Genomic DNA, 12,989 nt, shown 5'->3' with positions numbered 1-12,989 from the left:
ACAGCCTAAATATATAATTTTATTAAATTATTTATATATTTAATTTGGGAATATTAATAATTTTGTTAAGTTATTGATATATTTAATTTGGGAATATATACTCTTGATATTATAACACCCATAAAAAAAATTTAAGCTCACTCCAACATTCACAGTAACTAAAAAAATAAAATTTTTCCATACAAAATAAATAAATCAATCATAAATTCAAGATACATTCATAAGTTCAAGATTCATTCAAAGGCAAAGTCATTAGTAAGTGCTCATCCTGCAATGACCTTAGTACGGGCAAACTTTACAAGAGCAGAGAAGTCCAATCCTCACAAAACCCATTTAAAGTACAATAAAACTATATATATTCATTTATACATAACAACCACTCAATTCCATTGTCTGAATCATAGTGTACATTATCAATGGTGGAAAGACCAAAATAATGGGTACGGAACCGTATTTATTCTGTAAATACAAACATATCAAAGAAGGAAAACACCCAATCCCCACTACAAACCTGAATTGTTTCCTATGTATGTTGTTTTAGAAACCGTATTTATGTAGCAATTATATATGTTGTGATTTCTGCTATAATCGAAAGCTTTCTACTGAATGGAATCCTATTCTCTGGAGACACCCATGGAGTTTATCTAGAACTGAAAATTGCCTTGCCTTCTTATTTCCCTGTTTCTACTTTGACTAAAATTGGATGGTATGTTGCTTCTCCATGCTTGCTTCAGCCCTGTAGCTAGTCCTGGTGATTCTGGGAGATGCATTTATAGGAGACTGTATGGAATTTTGTTTTAATCTGTGACCATTTTCCATTGAGTTGATCTTTGTTAAATGCTTATTGGATAATGTCTTTTTTCTGAACGATGCTTGCTTCTGGATTTCTGGCACCGGTGAGGATATTTGATCACTGTCAATAAATTCAGGACTGAAACCCTCTGAAATACTTTGTGAGACGCCATCTGTTGTGAATTGCTTGGGAGGTGATCCATTAGTTCTTTTGTTTTTTGTAGATGGAGAAGACCTCAATCCATGAATTACATTAGGCTCTGAAAGACACTGGATTTGATCAGTTGTGCATTTTGTACAATAGGATCCAGAAAACCTCCGTTTCTTTGGGACTGTAACATGCTTCATTCCATTATTAATATCCGTCTCAAGGTGTTGTGATTCATCTGCGGTGCATAATTGCTTGGACAATGGTCCACCAGACACCCTGAGACGTTGTGGAACTGATGGGCATCTTAACTCATGATCATCCTTGACCCTAAATTCTGAAACACATTCTGATTCATCAATTGTACCTTGCTTGGAAACAAATACAGCCACCCCCTTATTGTTAGCCATGGGGTACTTCAGTATTTTGTTATAATTAAACTCTGAGTTAAGCTGTGATTGTCTAATGGTACTTGGCTTGGAGCAATTGGGCATTGCTCTGGCGTAATTGGGTAGAGATACTCTCGTTCCATTCCTTTCTTCTCTCTTTATTTCCTTGCATGGGGATATGCAGTTCTTATCCTGGGCCCTCCCTCGGAGGCGGCTGCAAGCAGTAGGTGACATAAATCTGGGCATGTTTAACTCTATAGATCTATCTAAAATACTACATGAGTCAGCAGATTCTATTTCTATGGCATGTTGTTCCTGACTAGTAGAAGTTTGTGTCATCTGATTTTCTGAAGAGAGCTCACTCTTCAGGACTTTCTTCTTTTCCCTTAAAAGAACTTCAACAGTTTGGATGTGCTTTATCGCTCGTTCGCATTCATCTTCAAGGTGTCTCATATGCAGTGTGATATCAGCCATGGCATGTGTTCTCTGTTCCTTGTCTTCCTTCATAGACAACAGAATACACTCCTATTAATTTCATACAGTATTATGATAATTTGCTTACATAGATAAACGCCACCTATCTTCTGAATACATAGAAGAAACAGAATTGTTTAACCTAAAAGAGGATATAGGGAGACATACAGCTGACATCTCCCTCCCAAGTTGTGTGCCTCGTGCCCTGGTTCCGAAATTCAGAGAACAAACAGTCTCAGCTAGATCATCTTCCTTAGGACTTATATGGAGAAGCATAACAACCTTTGAATCATTTCCTGCATTAATGTCAAGAATTGAATTGGATATTTTTATATTCAACATACAAAAGGCATGAAATCATAATATATATTTTCATGTGGGCAAATCAAATAACGTTTATTAACAGAAAGAGTAATGTGGATACCGAGAGAGTCTCTGAGTATTTGAGTTAGTTTGCTATTCCTGCAAGTGCAAAGGAATACTAATTGTTAGATTAGAGCTGTTGCTTCAAAGTTACTAGCACAAGGAAGGTCAAAAGCAGCAGGAACCTCTTCATGCTTTGGCATTCAAAGGTTCAACTACCTGTAAGGTATGTGAGGCTGTTTCTTCTGCAATGCACTGATAACATCTCCAAGGGCAGAGAGTGACAAATTTATAGCTTTCGCTTCTTCCATAGTTTGGCCACTAGCCCGGGTCTTCAGAATACGTTCACTCCCACCTAAATCAACCATCCACAACTTGCTTGTTATGGCGTATGTATCATCACCCCTCGAACCTCTAATGATAATCCTGATCAAGCTGGAAAGAGAAACAACTTTCATTAGGCAAAGCTTTCTAGCCTACATATTCTTTACCAATTTCTGAAAAACTAAATTTCCCAGCAAGGAAAATTCTGCTCAAAGGTACATTAATATTTCTGGCCTTTAGTGCTATATCTAGAATCTAGCTGTCTACCTTTAATACCTATCTTTCCAATGACAGAAATAAAAGGAGGTTACGAATCAGCTGGACTTGAAGTTTTTCATTCGTTAAGATTTTGCTGAGGATATCATTCAGAAAAAACACTGCACAGAAATTAGTAAACATTACTGCAACTCACCTATGTGACCTGCTTGAAGCCTCATTGACATTGGTCCATGCAGTAGATCTTGCTCGTTTGCCTATACGGTACCATTGAAATGCTTGTTTGAAATCCATCACCAGAACTTCATGCAGATTTTCAATCTCCACACCACTTGGTGCATCCATTTGAATTGAAAGGCTATACCAATACTAGAAAAGTTCATCTATCTATTCAAATCTTTAAATCAAATTCCATGAGACAATAGAAGTACATTTCAAAAACCTAAGAACAGAGGACCATAAGAATGGATGTCGTACCATTTTGCAGAGGGTTCTGTTGGCCTTGTAGGTCGACACACAAGCAAATCTCTCAGAGATCCCTTGTAAACCTCTAGCATGCTAATTGTAAAGGTAAAGGTTAAACTGTTGTCCAAGGCAGCCTGTCTAAAGAGTTCCTTGAATGTGTGAGGAACAACACCAGGACTATCTGGTCTTCCTTCCTGCAATATATTTATCAAGATGAAATCAATTACTTGGTTAATCTTCGTGGGCAAGGTTTCAGGAAATTTCGATGATACTTCAAATTTATGATCTTATACAGTTGAGAGGATGCATTTTACAGATTTGTAAACTCCGAGGGTATCACAAGCTATCCCTGACAAAAACAGTGCCGATTACAAGGTAGTGGGCAGGTATTTTTGAACCACAAATTTTGCCCATTCAATGCATGGGATTCTCCCAGAATCATGGTGCAACTGGGAGGGTAGTGGGCAGTTGATTATTGCCTTCTAATAATGAAGGGAAAATTTACATTACCGGCATGGTTTTCCTGATGTAATTTAGGAAAGCTTATGGAAAATTACACTGAATACCATGTACAATGCCCTGCATTTAGGTCAAGGTCCTAAAAAAGAAACTGTAAGGATTTGGATTTTGAGCCAGCGAATCTCAGGGCTTGAACGTAACTCCTTGCTTATTAGGCACCCATGTTGGGAGGTCCACAGTTTTCCTCTTATGAATTCTCAATCACCTGAGCTTAAACCGCTTGGGAGGTCCACAGTGGCCTCTTATGAATTCTCAATCAGCTGAGCTTAACCCGATTGTAGATCTGGGTCATCGGAAGGCTGAGCCACAAAGTCAACCTCTAATGACTCGAATCTACAGTCCGTTTAAGGATGACCTTCTCAATCTTGTATTAATGGCTGTCTTTTCTCAATCTTGTATTAATGGCTTTTTTGGAAAGACAGTGAAATAATAGTTTCAAATTTGAGGAAAAAATAACCAAACCTAAACCAAGACACGCACCATTGTATATGTTTTGCCAGTTCCGGTCTGCCCATATGCAAAAATACATACATTGTGGCCATCCAAAGCAGATCTGAGAATTGGCACCAACTCTTCAAACACATCATCTGCACAAAAAGTGCTAGAGTTTAAAAACAATTTTGACTTCACCCACAGAAAATTTTGAATGACAGTCAGTAAAAGCAGTTCCCTGTACCTTGTGAATCCTCAGGAAGGAACACCTTGTCGAAGTGATATGCCTTCAGCTTCCCCCCAGCTTTGACGACAACCTTGTCTGAGTGAGGAGCTACAATAAGTCCTGGACATGCTCTCTTCTCATTCCCATGAAATGGTCTCAGGCGACAGAATACACGAATGCTCCCTGTAACACAAATATTTTATGCCACTTATCAGAAACACCACGATAAACACTTTTCTGTAACACTCTGCTTCACAACAAAGGGATAGCATATCTTCAAAGCTTAACCCAGTTAGGCCCTGATCAACCCTCGTAAGGAAGGATTGGTCCCTGGAGGCAAACTAGATAATAAGGGCCTGAGAAGCAAAATAGAAGATAGGCGTACCCTTTAGATCCAGTAACTTATTGAGGGCCTCCTTCCGCTTGATGTCGGACAATCTGAGATAGTCTTTTAATGTGTCTAATTCACCTGAAATGGAGATAAGATCCAGATAAAGACCGTCAAATTTGCCAGAGAATCTTTTAGGCTTGTAATGCCAATTTTAGTTGGGATCCTAATCTTCTGAATTTAGAGGTAGTATAAGATAGTATAGTTAAGATATGATAGAGATGAGATTAGTATCCATGACAGTTTTCTCTGGGAAACAAACAGGACCAAGGGTAAAATGAAGCTAGTATTGACGACCAAATAACTGCAAGAACTGAAAGATACGTAAAAGGCATGCATACCTTCTATTTTTGCAATGTTTTCCTCCAGCTGCTGTTTCTCACTCTCAGAGATCTTTATGTCGATACTCTGAACAGGTGGGCTAGTGCGAAACTGAAGAGATTTCGAGACACAAGACAAATCCTCAATCATGAGACGAACTGCATCCGCCAAAGTAAAGGTGGAATCGGCTTTCGAGTGCCACAAATTCACAGGCGACTTGAAGTTTCCCTCCACAGACCCATCAGCGCCATCAGCCGGGAAAATCATCCCTTTCCCACTCATGCCCCCGACGTGGTTGCACCTAACTCTGAATTACACAATATTCACTGTCTCCCTTTCCTGTACAAGTGACCAGAAACTCTTCATCAGTCATCAGAAAGATCCAATATAAAAACAGCTGCTTCTGTTGCAAGTTTATAACGCTGTCTTTTATTCTCTTTACACACTGAACATCCGTCGCATACGTGGACACAAATTACTCTTCGTGGAATATAATTTAAACTAAACATTGCTGCAGTTTACTTACTAGGACGATTATAAAGTTGGAGCCGTTGCAGTTACTCCAACAAAAGCGTCACAGGCTAAAAGATGGCATCCTGCTCTGACACTGGGGTTTCGTCTTCTCCAAGCCTTCTGTACTCATTCTGATGCAAAGCAATTGAGGCCTCTGTCTTCATCATTGATTTTCATATGTGGATTCGTCATGGATACATTCGAATGTCTCAATTTTCAAGCCATGGAGCTTCTCATATGCAAGACTTGCAGAACACCATAGAATTCGGTAGCAGATTGATCAGATAGGGATGGCAACTGGTCTCCCGAAATCCCCAAATTTTCCGATGTTGAACCACTGGTGGAAGCAAGCGCGAAACCGTTACTTGGAAATTTTGGATGACAGCTAGGCATTTAAAACAGCATGATCCCTGCATCGAAAATGGAGAGATCTCATCATATAAACCCGACAATAAAACTCCTCTGCTTAGTCCCAATGTCAAGCTCAGCAGCGACCGTCAGGTCAGCTAACTTTTAGAATAACCCAATTCAGAAATAGCTGGCGCCAGAAAGCTTCAGCAGAGGGAGTGAGCGACACGGCCTCGTTTCTTTCTTTGAGAATCGCAGTAGACTCCAGAAAAGAACGAGGGACAGAGTATAAAGGCTGCGACGTCCAAAACGGATTATGTCATTGCAGAGTTTCTTCTCTGATAGCCCTCACATGTGCTCATATTGTGTACAAAGAAGCCATGGCCCAAAGTCCATATTAAAAACTTTTTTCTGTCAGCATGAATTAAAAATTAAAAGGTATCTGGAAACATTAAAATGCATATGGATAGAGTTCCTGTATCATTTCAAACCCCCTTTTTTAGTTTGTTTTTTTCAGAGCACACACAAGTCATTCCATGGCAGCTCAGTTTTACTTGATATGTCTGGACAGGAATTAAGAGAATTCACCGTGGCTCCATGGAAAATTAGTCTTACTGCAATTTTGACCCTATGTAATGAATTTTTATGGCTATTTTTTTAATAATTCATTTTCCTTTAAAGTTCATCCGTCATGAAGGAGAAAGTGACAGTATCTCATCCAATAATAGCTACTGACAGTATCTCATCCAAGATTCCCTGAGGTATAAGCAATTTACACTACCTCATAGATTCCCTGCTGTAGAAGCAAACTAACAGTATCTTCCCTGATGCAGAAGCAACTTACATCATCTCATCCAAGGGATAAGATTATCTTACAAAGAAAAGAGAATGCCCATATAAAATGACAAGTTAAAAAAAATAGAGAGATGTAGAAAAAAAGTGAAAAAATCTATAATATCTTTCTAAAATGCAGGATCATTTTACAAAGAAAAGAGAATGGTCAAATAAATTACAATAATAAAAAATTAGTTTTTAATGAAAGGGAATTGTAGAAGTAAAATTAGATATTTTAAAAGATAAAATTAAAATTAAAAAGAAAGTTGGATAATTATTTATATATATATATATATATATTTTTTAAAAATTTTAAATTTTTTTTTTTACAATAATTATTAAATGCATAGTAGAGATTTAACTTTTATGAAATATGAATATGTTAAAAATTTTATAGTAATATTTCTCTATTAAAGTTATGATCTATTTTTTAGTTATTTGTGTTCTTTTAATTAATTTAATTAATTAATTAAAAAATTGTAATATCAACTCATGTCATATTGCCTATAAGCCATGGTATCGCAAGAAGAGTTATTACAAGTTATTTCCATGATAAAGTGAAGTTGTAAATATTAATTCTTTTTATAATTAACAATAAAAAATTAAAATAAAGTTATAATTTAGTTAATTTTTAGATTTTTTTTCTGGCAATGTGAGATGTATAATAGGGTAAGTGATTTGAAGTGATTATAGATAGATGCCTATCCACATTTACAATCCATTTAATTTATATGACTATACTAGTTTTAAGGTGTGCAAATATTAGGACATATAAGGTGTGCAAATATTAAGACATATCTAAAGGTATAAAGAACATGAATAGTTATAAAGGTTATCATTATAAAGGAAGATAAAAAGTAAAATTAAAAAATAAATAAATAAATAAATAATTAAAGAGAAATTAGTTATATTAGTGATTGTTAATGTTGTTGGTATTAAGTTATTTCTATATTAACACTTATTAAGTTTATATATTTTTAAATAAAGTGTATTAATTTACAAAAATGGTTTAATAAGGATATGATTTATGAATATAGAGTAGTATTTTTTGAGTTTTCTAATAATTATTTTTGACCAGAAAATATTATAAGTAATTGTTGAATTTAGGCTTCTGTGATCCATATTAAGTTTATTGAGAAGAGTTTTCAGCAAAAATCACATCATAATTCATCATAAGTAAAATTAAGTAATTTAACTTTTCTTGACATGTGTACTATCGATCACTCTGATACAAAATGGCTTTAAAATGTTTTTTTTTAAAATTATATAATAAAATAAATTTAATTTAAGAAAAAAAAATTTAAAATTAAATTATAATAAAATAATGAATTTCCACTCACTAATGATAATGAATTATTCCCAGAATAAACTAAAGTGAACTATTTTCAAGGCTAAACTATTTTTTTTAATATGGAATTTCATAATACATAATACTTTATTTTCACGGTCATTACCAACTGAGTGCCTCCTAATCTACAACTTCAGTTACTTAAAAAAAATATGAATAATATTAAATACCAAAATATAAGAAAAACAACCCCAAAAATAAAAAAAAGGAAATGCACAACTGAAGTTTATGGAGAAAAATACAAGAACAAGAGTGCAGAAATGGAATTAAACATCATACAAGAGAGCCTAGGCATGAAATGGTCAAAGGCGTAGAGTTGCAGTAAAGAGTAACAACCGTGATGGAGGGTGAATAGTCAAATTCAGATGAGAGAAAATTAAAAAAGGTACAGTAAAAAGTTAACAACCGCGATGGAGGTTGAAGAGTCAAATTCAGATGAGAGAAAAGTTAAAAAGTCTGCAACTAAAAAATCAATTTGGTTCACCATTACTGTCACAGAGAAATATAGAAGTGTAAAGGTGGGCCATCAAATTAAAGTAGTACATTGAAACACGTAACTATAAATTTGTATATAAAGAGTAGTTAATTCCCTTTATCGCTTACTTCATATGAATATTTATATCTATATTCTACCAATGCAAGTTAAACTGTTGCAGTCTGCACATGACTCCAGAGTTTGAAAATGATATGAACTTTGAAGCCATTAGACTTTACGAGTGTCAATTCTTGTTTTTCACTGTTTGCACCATTTTAGCTTGGAGTGAGTTAAAGGTTGCTGAGGGAAGACTTTGATTCATGTGGGGTCCTTGACAAACTCAATTCATATTGAAAAAGATCGTTGAACTTGGCAAGGAGAACCATCCTCATAAATCTGATTTTGTGATTATTTGTGCCGGGTATTTATAGTGATTGTTGTATCCTTAAGGAAGATTTTTGATTTAAAGATAGGTATCAGTTGCTGAAGAACAGTACAGAATATAGCAGAATATAGCAAATAAATTGAGAGAGTCATGGCACTAAATAGGATGATATTAACTGCCAACTAAATAGGATGATATTGACTGCCATGATTGTAATTTTTGATCTTATCATAGATGATGTATAGATATTTTACAATAGCTAAAATAGTAAATAAATTGAGAAGTAATGATAGAAGGAATGCCATGAATATAAATTAAGAGAGAGTAATAATATAAGGAATGGTATGACTATATAAGATATTGGATAAGCCATCACTCTCAATGTGTTTCTGACATGGACTAATCATTTTTCATGGATCTTTATTTATGGCTATGTGATTGTTGACTAACACTTGCGGGTTTTGGTTTAACGACAATCGTGATTCCCAGCAAGTGGTATCTAGGTCACGAGTTCGTTGACTAACACCTGCGGGTTTTGGTTTAACGACAATCGTGATTCCCAACAAGTGGTATCAGAGCGTAGGTCACGAGTTCAATTCCCAACAAATGGTATCAGAGCTTAGGTCACGAGTTCGATACACACCCGCACCCGGCTCCCATTGGGGGGAGATTGTTGGACATTAGATAAACCAACGCTCCCATGTGTTTGGTGACATGGACTAATGGACTCTCGTGACTTATCTCTAGCGTTGCCATGGTTGATTAGCACCTGTGGGTTTTGGTCTAACTACAATCATGATTTCCAACAGAATATATACCCTATAAAAGAGCCAGAAATGTTACATTTGGACATTTATATATGGTTTAAATATTAAATAAATAAGTAGAGTTATGCTTTTTTTTTTTTTTTTTTTTTATTTTTTTTTTTTTTTTTTATTTTATTTTAATTTTTAATTTTTTTTTTTTTTTTTTCAGTACGAAAAAAAAACTATATTTATATTAATATGTGCAATGTATACATATAAAGCTGCTCTATAGAGCATTTCTCATATTCTATATGCTGTAGAGAAGGCTGAAGATATATATTGATCATATCCAACATGTCTTCAGATAGTATCATCTTCATTTTTCAGGAATATGTTCTGGATCAAAAGATACACAGAAGATATACAGATAGAGTATCCAAAACAGAAGATCAAAATGAACCATATCGTGCACCCAAAAGGAGACAGGGAAAGGCCAACATACCTCTATTTGTGGTGCATCAAGAAACAATATATATGGAGAAACAGAAATAAGATAGATAGCTAGATACCAGGAATAGAGAAATCCTCTATGAAATATGTAGTGTCTTGCACTTGTACCTCCAATTTCCATATACCAGGATCAATTGTGAGTCCTTTCTTTGATAAGGAGTCCGCCACTGAGTTCATAGATCTGTCCATGTGTGAATAGGAATAGGACTGAAGACTTGTACATAGAAATTTGATCCTATTAATCCATCCTGTAAGAGTGGGATTCCTGTTAGTTATCCTTCCTATTGCCAAACCTATAGTGTTTTTTGAATCCCCATATATCTGCAGCTGTTGGATATTCAGGAAGGAGGAAAACTGTAAAAGACCCACTAATGCCATAGCCTCCGCCTTATTGTTAGATCCTCGACCACCATGCCAGTAAATTGAGTAGTGAAGGTCGTCGGACATTAGTATGTGGACACCACATGCGCACAAGCCTCTTTGTGCAGCACCGTCAAAAAAAGCCCTTGGAAACCCCATCTGCTGTACTGAATAGATGCCAGGATTGTGAATTTTGTTAGCAGATTCTTTTTTAGGAATGGAGAGATACATCGATATAATCTGATCAGACAGAGGCAAATAAGAGCCTTTCCCCTCTCGGAATATGGCATTATTCCTTTTCTTCCAGACATACCAGAAAAGCAATAGAGGAATAGATCTAAGAGCAACTTTCTGCGAGCCCCACCAGCTGATAGCCTCCTTGACATCTGTATGGTCTATATGATGGAAACCCCAATATGCTGCTAGTTCCTTCCACAATTGATAGGTATAGCTACAAGAAAGAAAGATATGATTACTATTCTCATTCCCATTTTTACAAAGCATACAAATACTAGGACCTTGCCAATGCCTTTTTTGGAGTTTCTCCTAAGTTAAAATCTTGTTATGGAATACAAGCCAGGAAAAATGAATAATTTTGCAAGGCATCCCTGTTTTCCATAAAGACGCAGAAAAGTGTATTGTAAAGGACTCGGCATCGACCTTGCCAGAACCAGATAAATCTCTTTGACCTTTAATTCATCCTGACACTTAACACCCCTCCATGAAAGTTGGTCCTTTCCATCAGAATTACAAATACCAGATCCCCTAATTGATGTCATGATACTATCCCACCGCTGTGAATAATCCTCACTAATACCCAAAGACTGCACATTTTTCCATATAGGAAAAGCCCCATGCCAATATATATTTCAATCTATACAACATCTATTACTTTATCATTAAAAATAAATTGACCAATAATACAATATCGATTTTAAGTAAGATTGTGAATTTTTTTGGTTTAAAATGCACTTTTGAACGCATAAATGGATTTAGTACTCTCAAAAACCTCAGAGACACTCAAATTTTACAAACTAAACAACTTAAATTTATAATTCTAAATATCTCTACCAAATTTTAGACAAAATTTCAAAAAAAAATGTTTGGAAAAATATTTTCATTTATTAATTACACCATGAGAAAACACATTATTTACCCCAAAAAAATTAATAATTACACTATGTTTATGTCAATCTATATAATAATTTATTTCTCTACCATATAATACAAATTCTTTATCTAAACTAGCCTAGATCCATCTAACTCCGGATCTATCAAACAGAGGTGCAATTTACCTTTCCTCATTTAAATTTTTACTTGATTTGGAATTTTAATGTGATAGTTTTTTTTGTTGAAGGTAAATTTATGATCCATTCAAATTCAAAGTATATGATAAAATAACTACTAAACTCATAAGATAATTATGTTATAGGTTTTCTTTCATTGATTTCTCACATAAAAAAGCTACAATACAATTATCTTATGTGTTTAATAGTTATTTTATCAAATACTTTGAATTTGAATAACTATATAAAACATTTAATTTTTTTTATTTTTTATTTTTTAATTTTTTTAATTTGACCACTATAAACAAAATTTCAACTTTGATGACAGAAAGACACCTTTACACATCATTCTAAACTATAAAATAAACCTCTCAACTTAATAAAATAATATATACTATTATTCTTAACATTTTAACTACTTTTTAATAAATTTAACCATACATATATACTATTATTCATAACATGTTAACCACTCCTAGTAATTAACATGTTAACCACTCCTAGTGATTAAGTAGATTTGACAATACAACAAAGTGGAAACGAGCATACAACCATTTTATTTCAATAAACCATGTTTTAGTGATTAAGTAGATTTGACAATACAACAAAGTGGGAACGTGCTTCCAACCATTTTATTTCAATAAACCATGTTTCAATGAAGTTTAGTCTTAAAAAGTAGTTTAAATAAAAGCTATATGCATGTCACTTTCCCTTGAGGAAGAGGATTACAATTGTTTTAATATTTATCAATCTCCATGAAGCCATAAAATAGAATTTTTATTTTCATATTAAAAATATGAAGGGATGGTACCCATATTCAATTTTTATGTTTTAATATGCACTCAATTTTCATTAACAACTCTTTAGGAATATTGTTTGTGCTAAGCAAGTCAATGACAAATGACACAAAATTGAAATTTTATTTTGGTATTAAAAATAAGAAGAGATGGTATCCTTATTCATTTTTTATGGTTTAATATGCATTGAATTTTCATTAACAACGGTTTAGGAATATTGTTTGTGCTAAGCAAGTCAATGACAAATGACAAAGGCTTAAAAAAGTCCAGTGACAAAGACTTGCACCATCTATAAATTAACAAAAGTTTTATAAATACTTTTTAAGTTTT

The 12,989-nt window shown here is 34.3% G+C and overlaps 1 protein-coding gene across 1 annotated transcript; it reads right to left on the bottom strand.

Moving 5' to 3' along the window:
* Positions 1-339: 339 nt before the first annotated feature.
* Positions 340-6,172, bottom strand: LOC149202830 (kinesin-like protein KIN-14U). Its single transcript, XM_089403269.1, has 11 exons — positions 5,584-6,172; positions 5,078-5,396; positions 4,734-4,817; positions 4,367-4,531; positions 4,171-4,277; positions 3,184-3,365; positions 2,903-3,064; positions 2,386-2,601; positions 2,228-2,265; positions 1,972-2,099; positions 340-1,830 (listed from the first exon to the last, which is right to left on the bottom strand). Exons 2-11 carry the CDS (start codon positions 5,337-5,339, stop codon positions 694-696), a joined length of 2,481 nt encoding a protein of 826 aa, XP_089259395.1. The 5' UTR covers positions 5,340-5,396; positions 5,584-6,172; the 3' UTR covers positions 340-693.
* Between the last annotated feature and the right edge of the window lie 6,817 nt (positions 6,173-12,989).

Source organism: Pinus tabuliformis, chromosome 2_1 (genome assembly GCF_031772625.1).
Source record: "Pinus tabuliformis cultivar Carrire ecotype Pingquan chromosome 2_1, CPIR1, whole genome shotgun sequence".
In the NCBI taxonomy this organism is placed as follows: domain Eukaryota; kingdom Viridiplantae; phylum Streptophyta; class Pinopsida; order Pinales; family Pinaceae; genus Pinus; species Pinus tabuliformis.
Note: the sequence above shows the minus strand (reverse complement) of the source record. Positions and strands in the feature narration are given on the sequence as shown.

Coding starts and splice junctions, on each gene's coding strand:
- LOC149202830 (XM_089403269.1), bottom strand. CDS start 5,339: ATGAGTGGGAAAGGGATGATTTTCCCGGCTGATGGCGCTGATGGGTCT. Junction 3,366..4,170: donor CTGGCAAAACATATACAATG/GTGCGTGTCTTG, acceptor AATATATTGCAG/GAAGGAAGACCAGATAGTCC. Junction 2,100..2,227: donor AATACTCAGAGACTCTCTCG/GTATCCACATTA, acceptor ACATTAATGCAG/GAAATGATTCAAAGGTTGTT.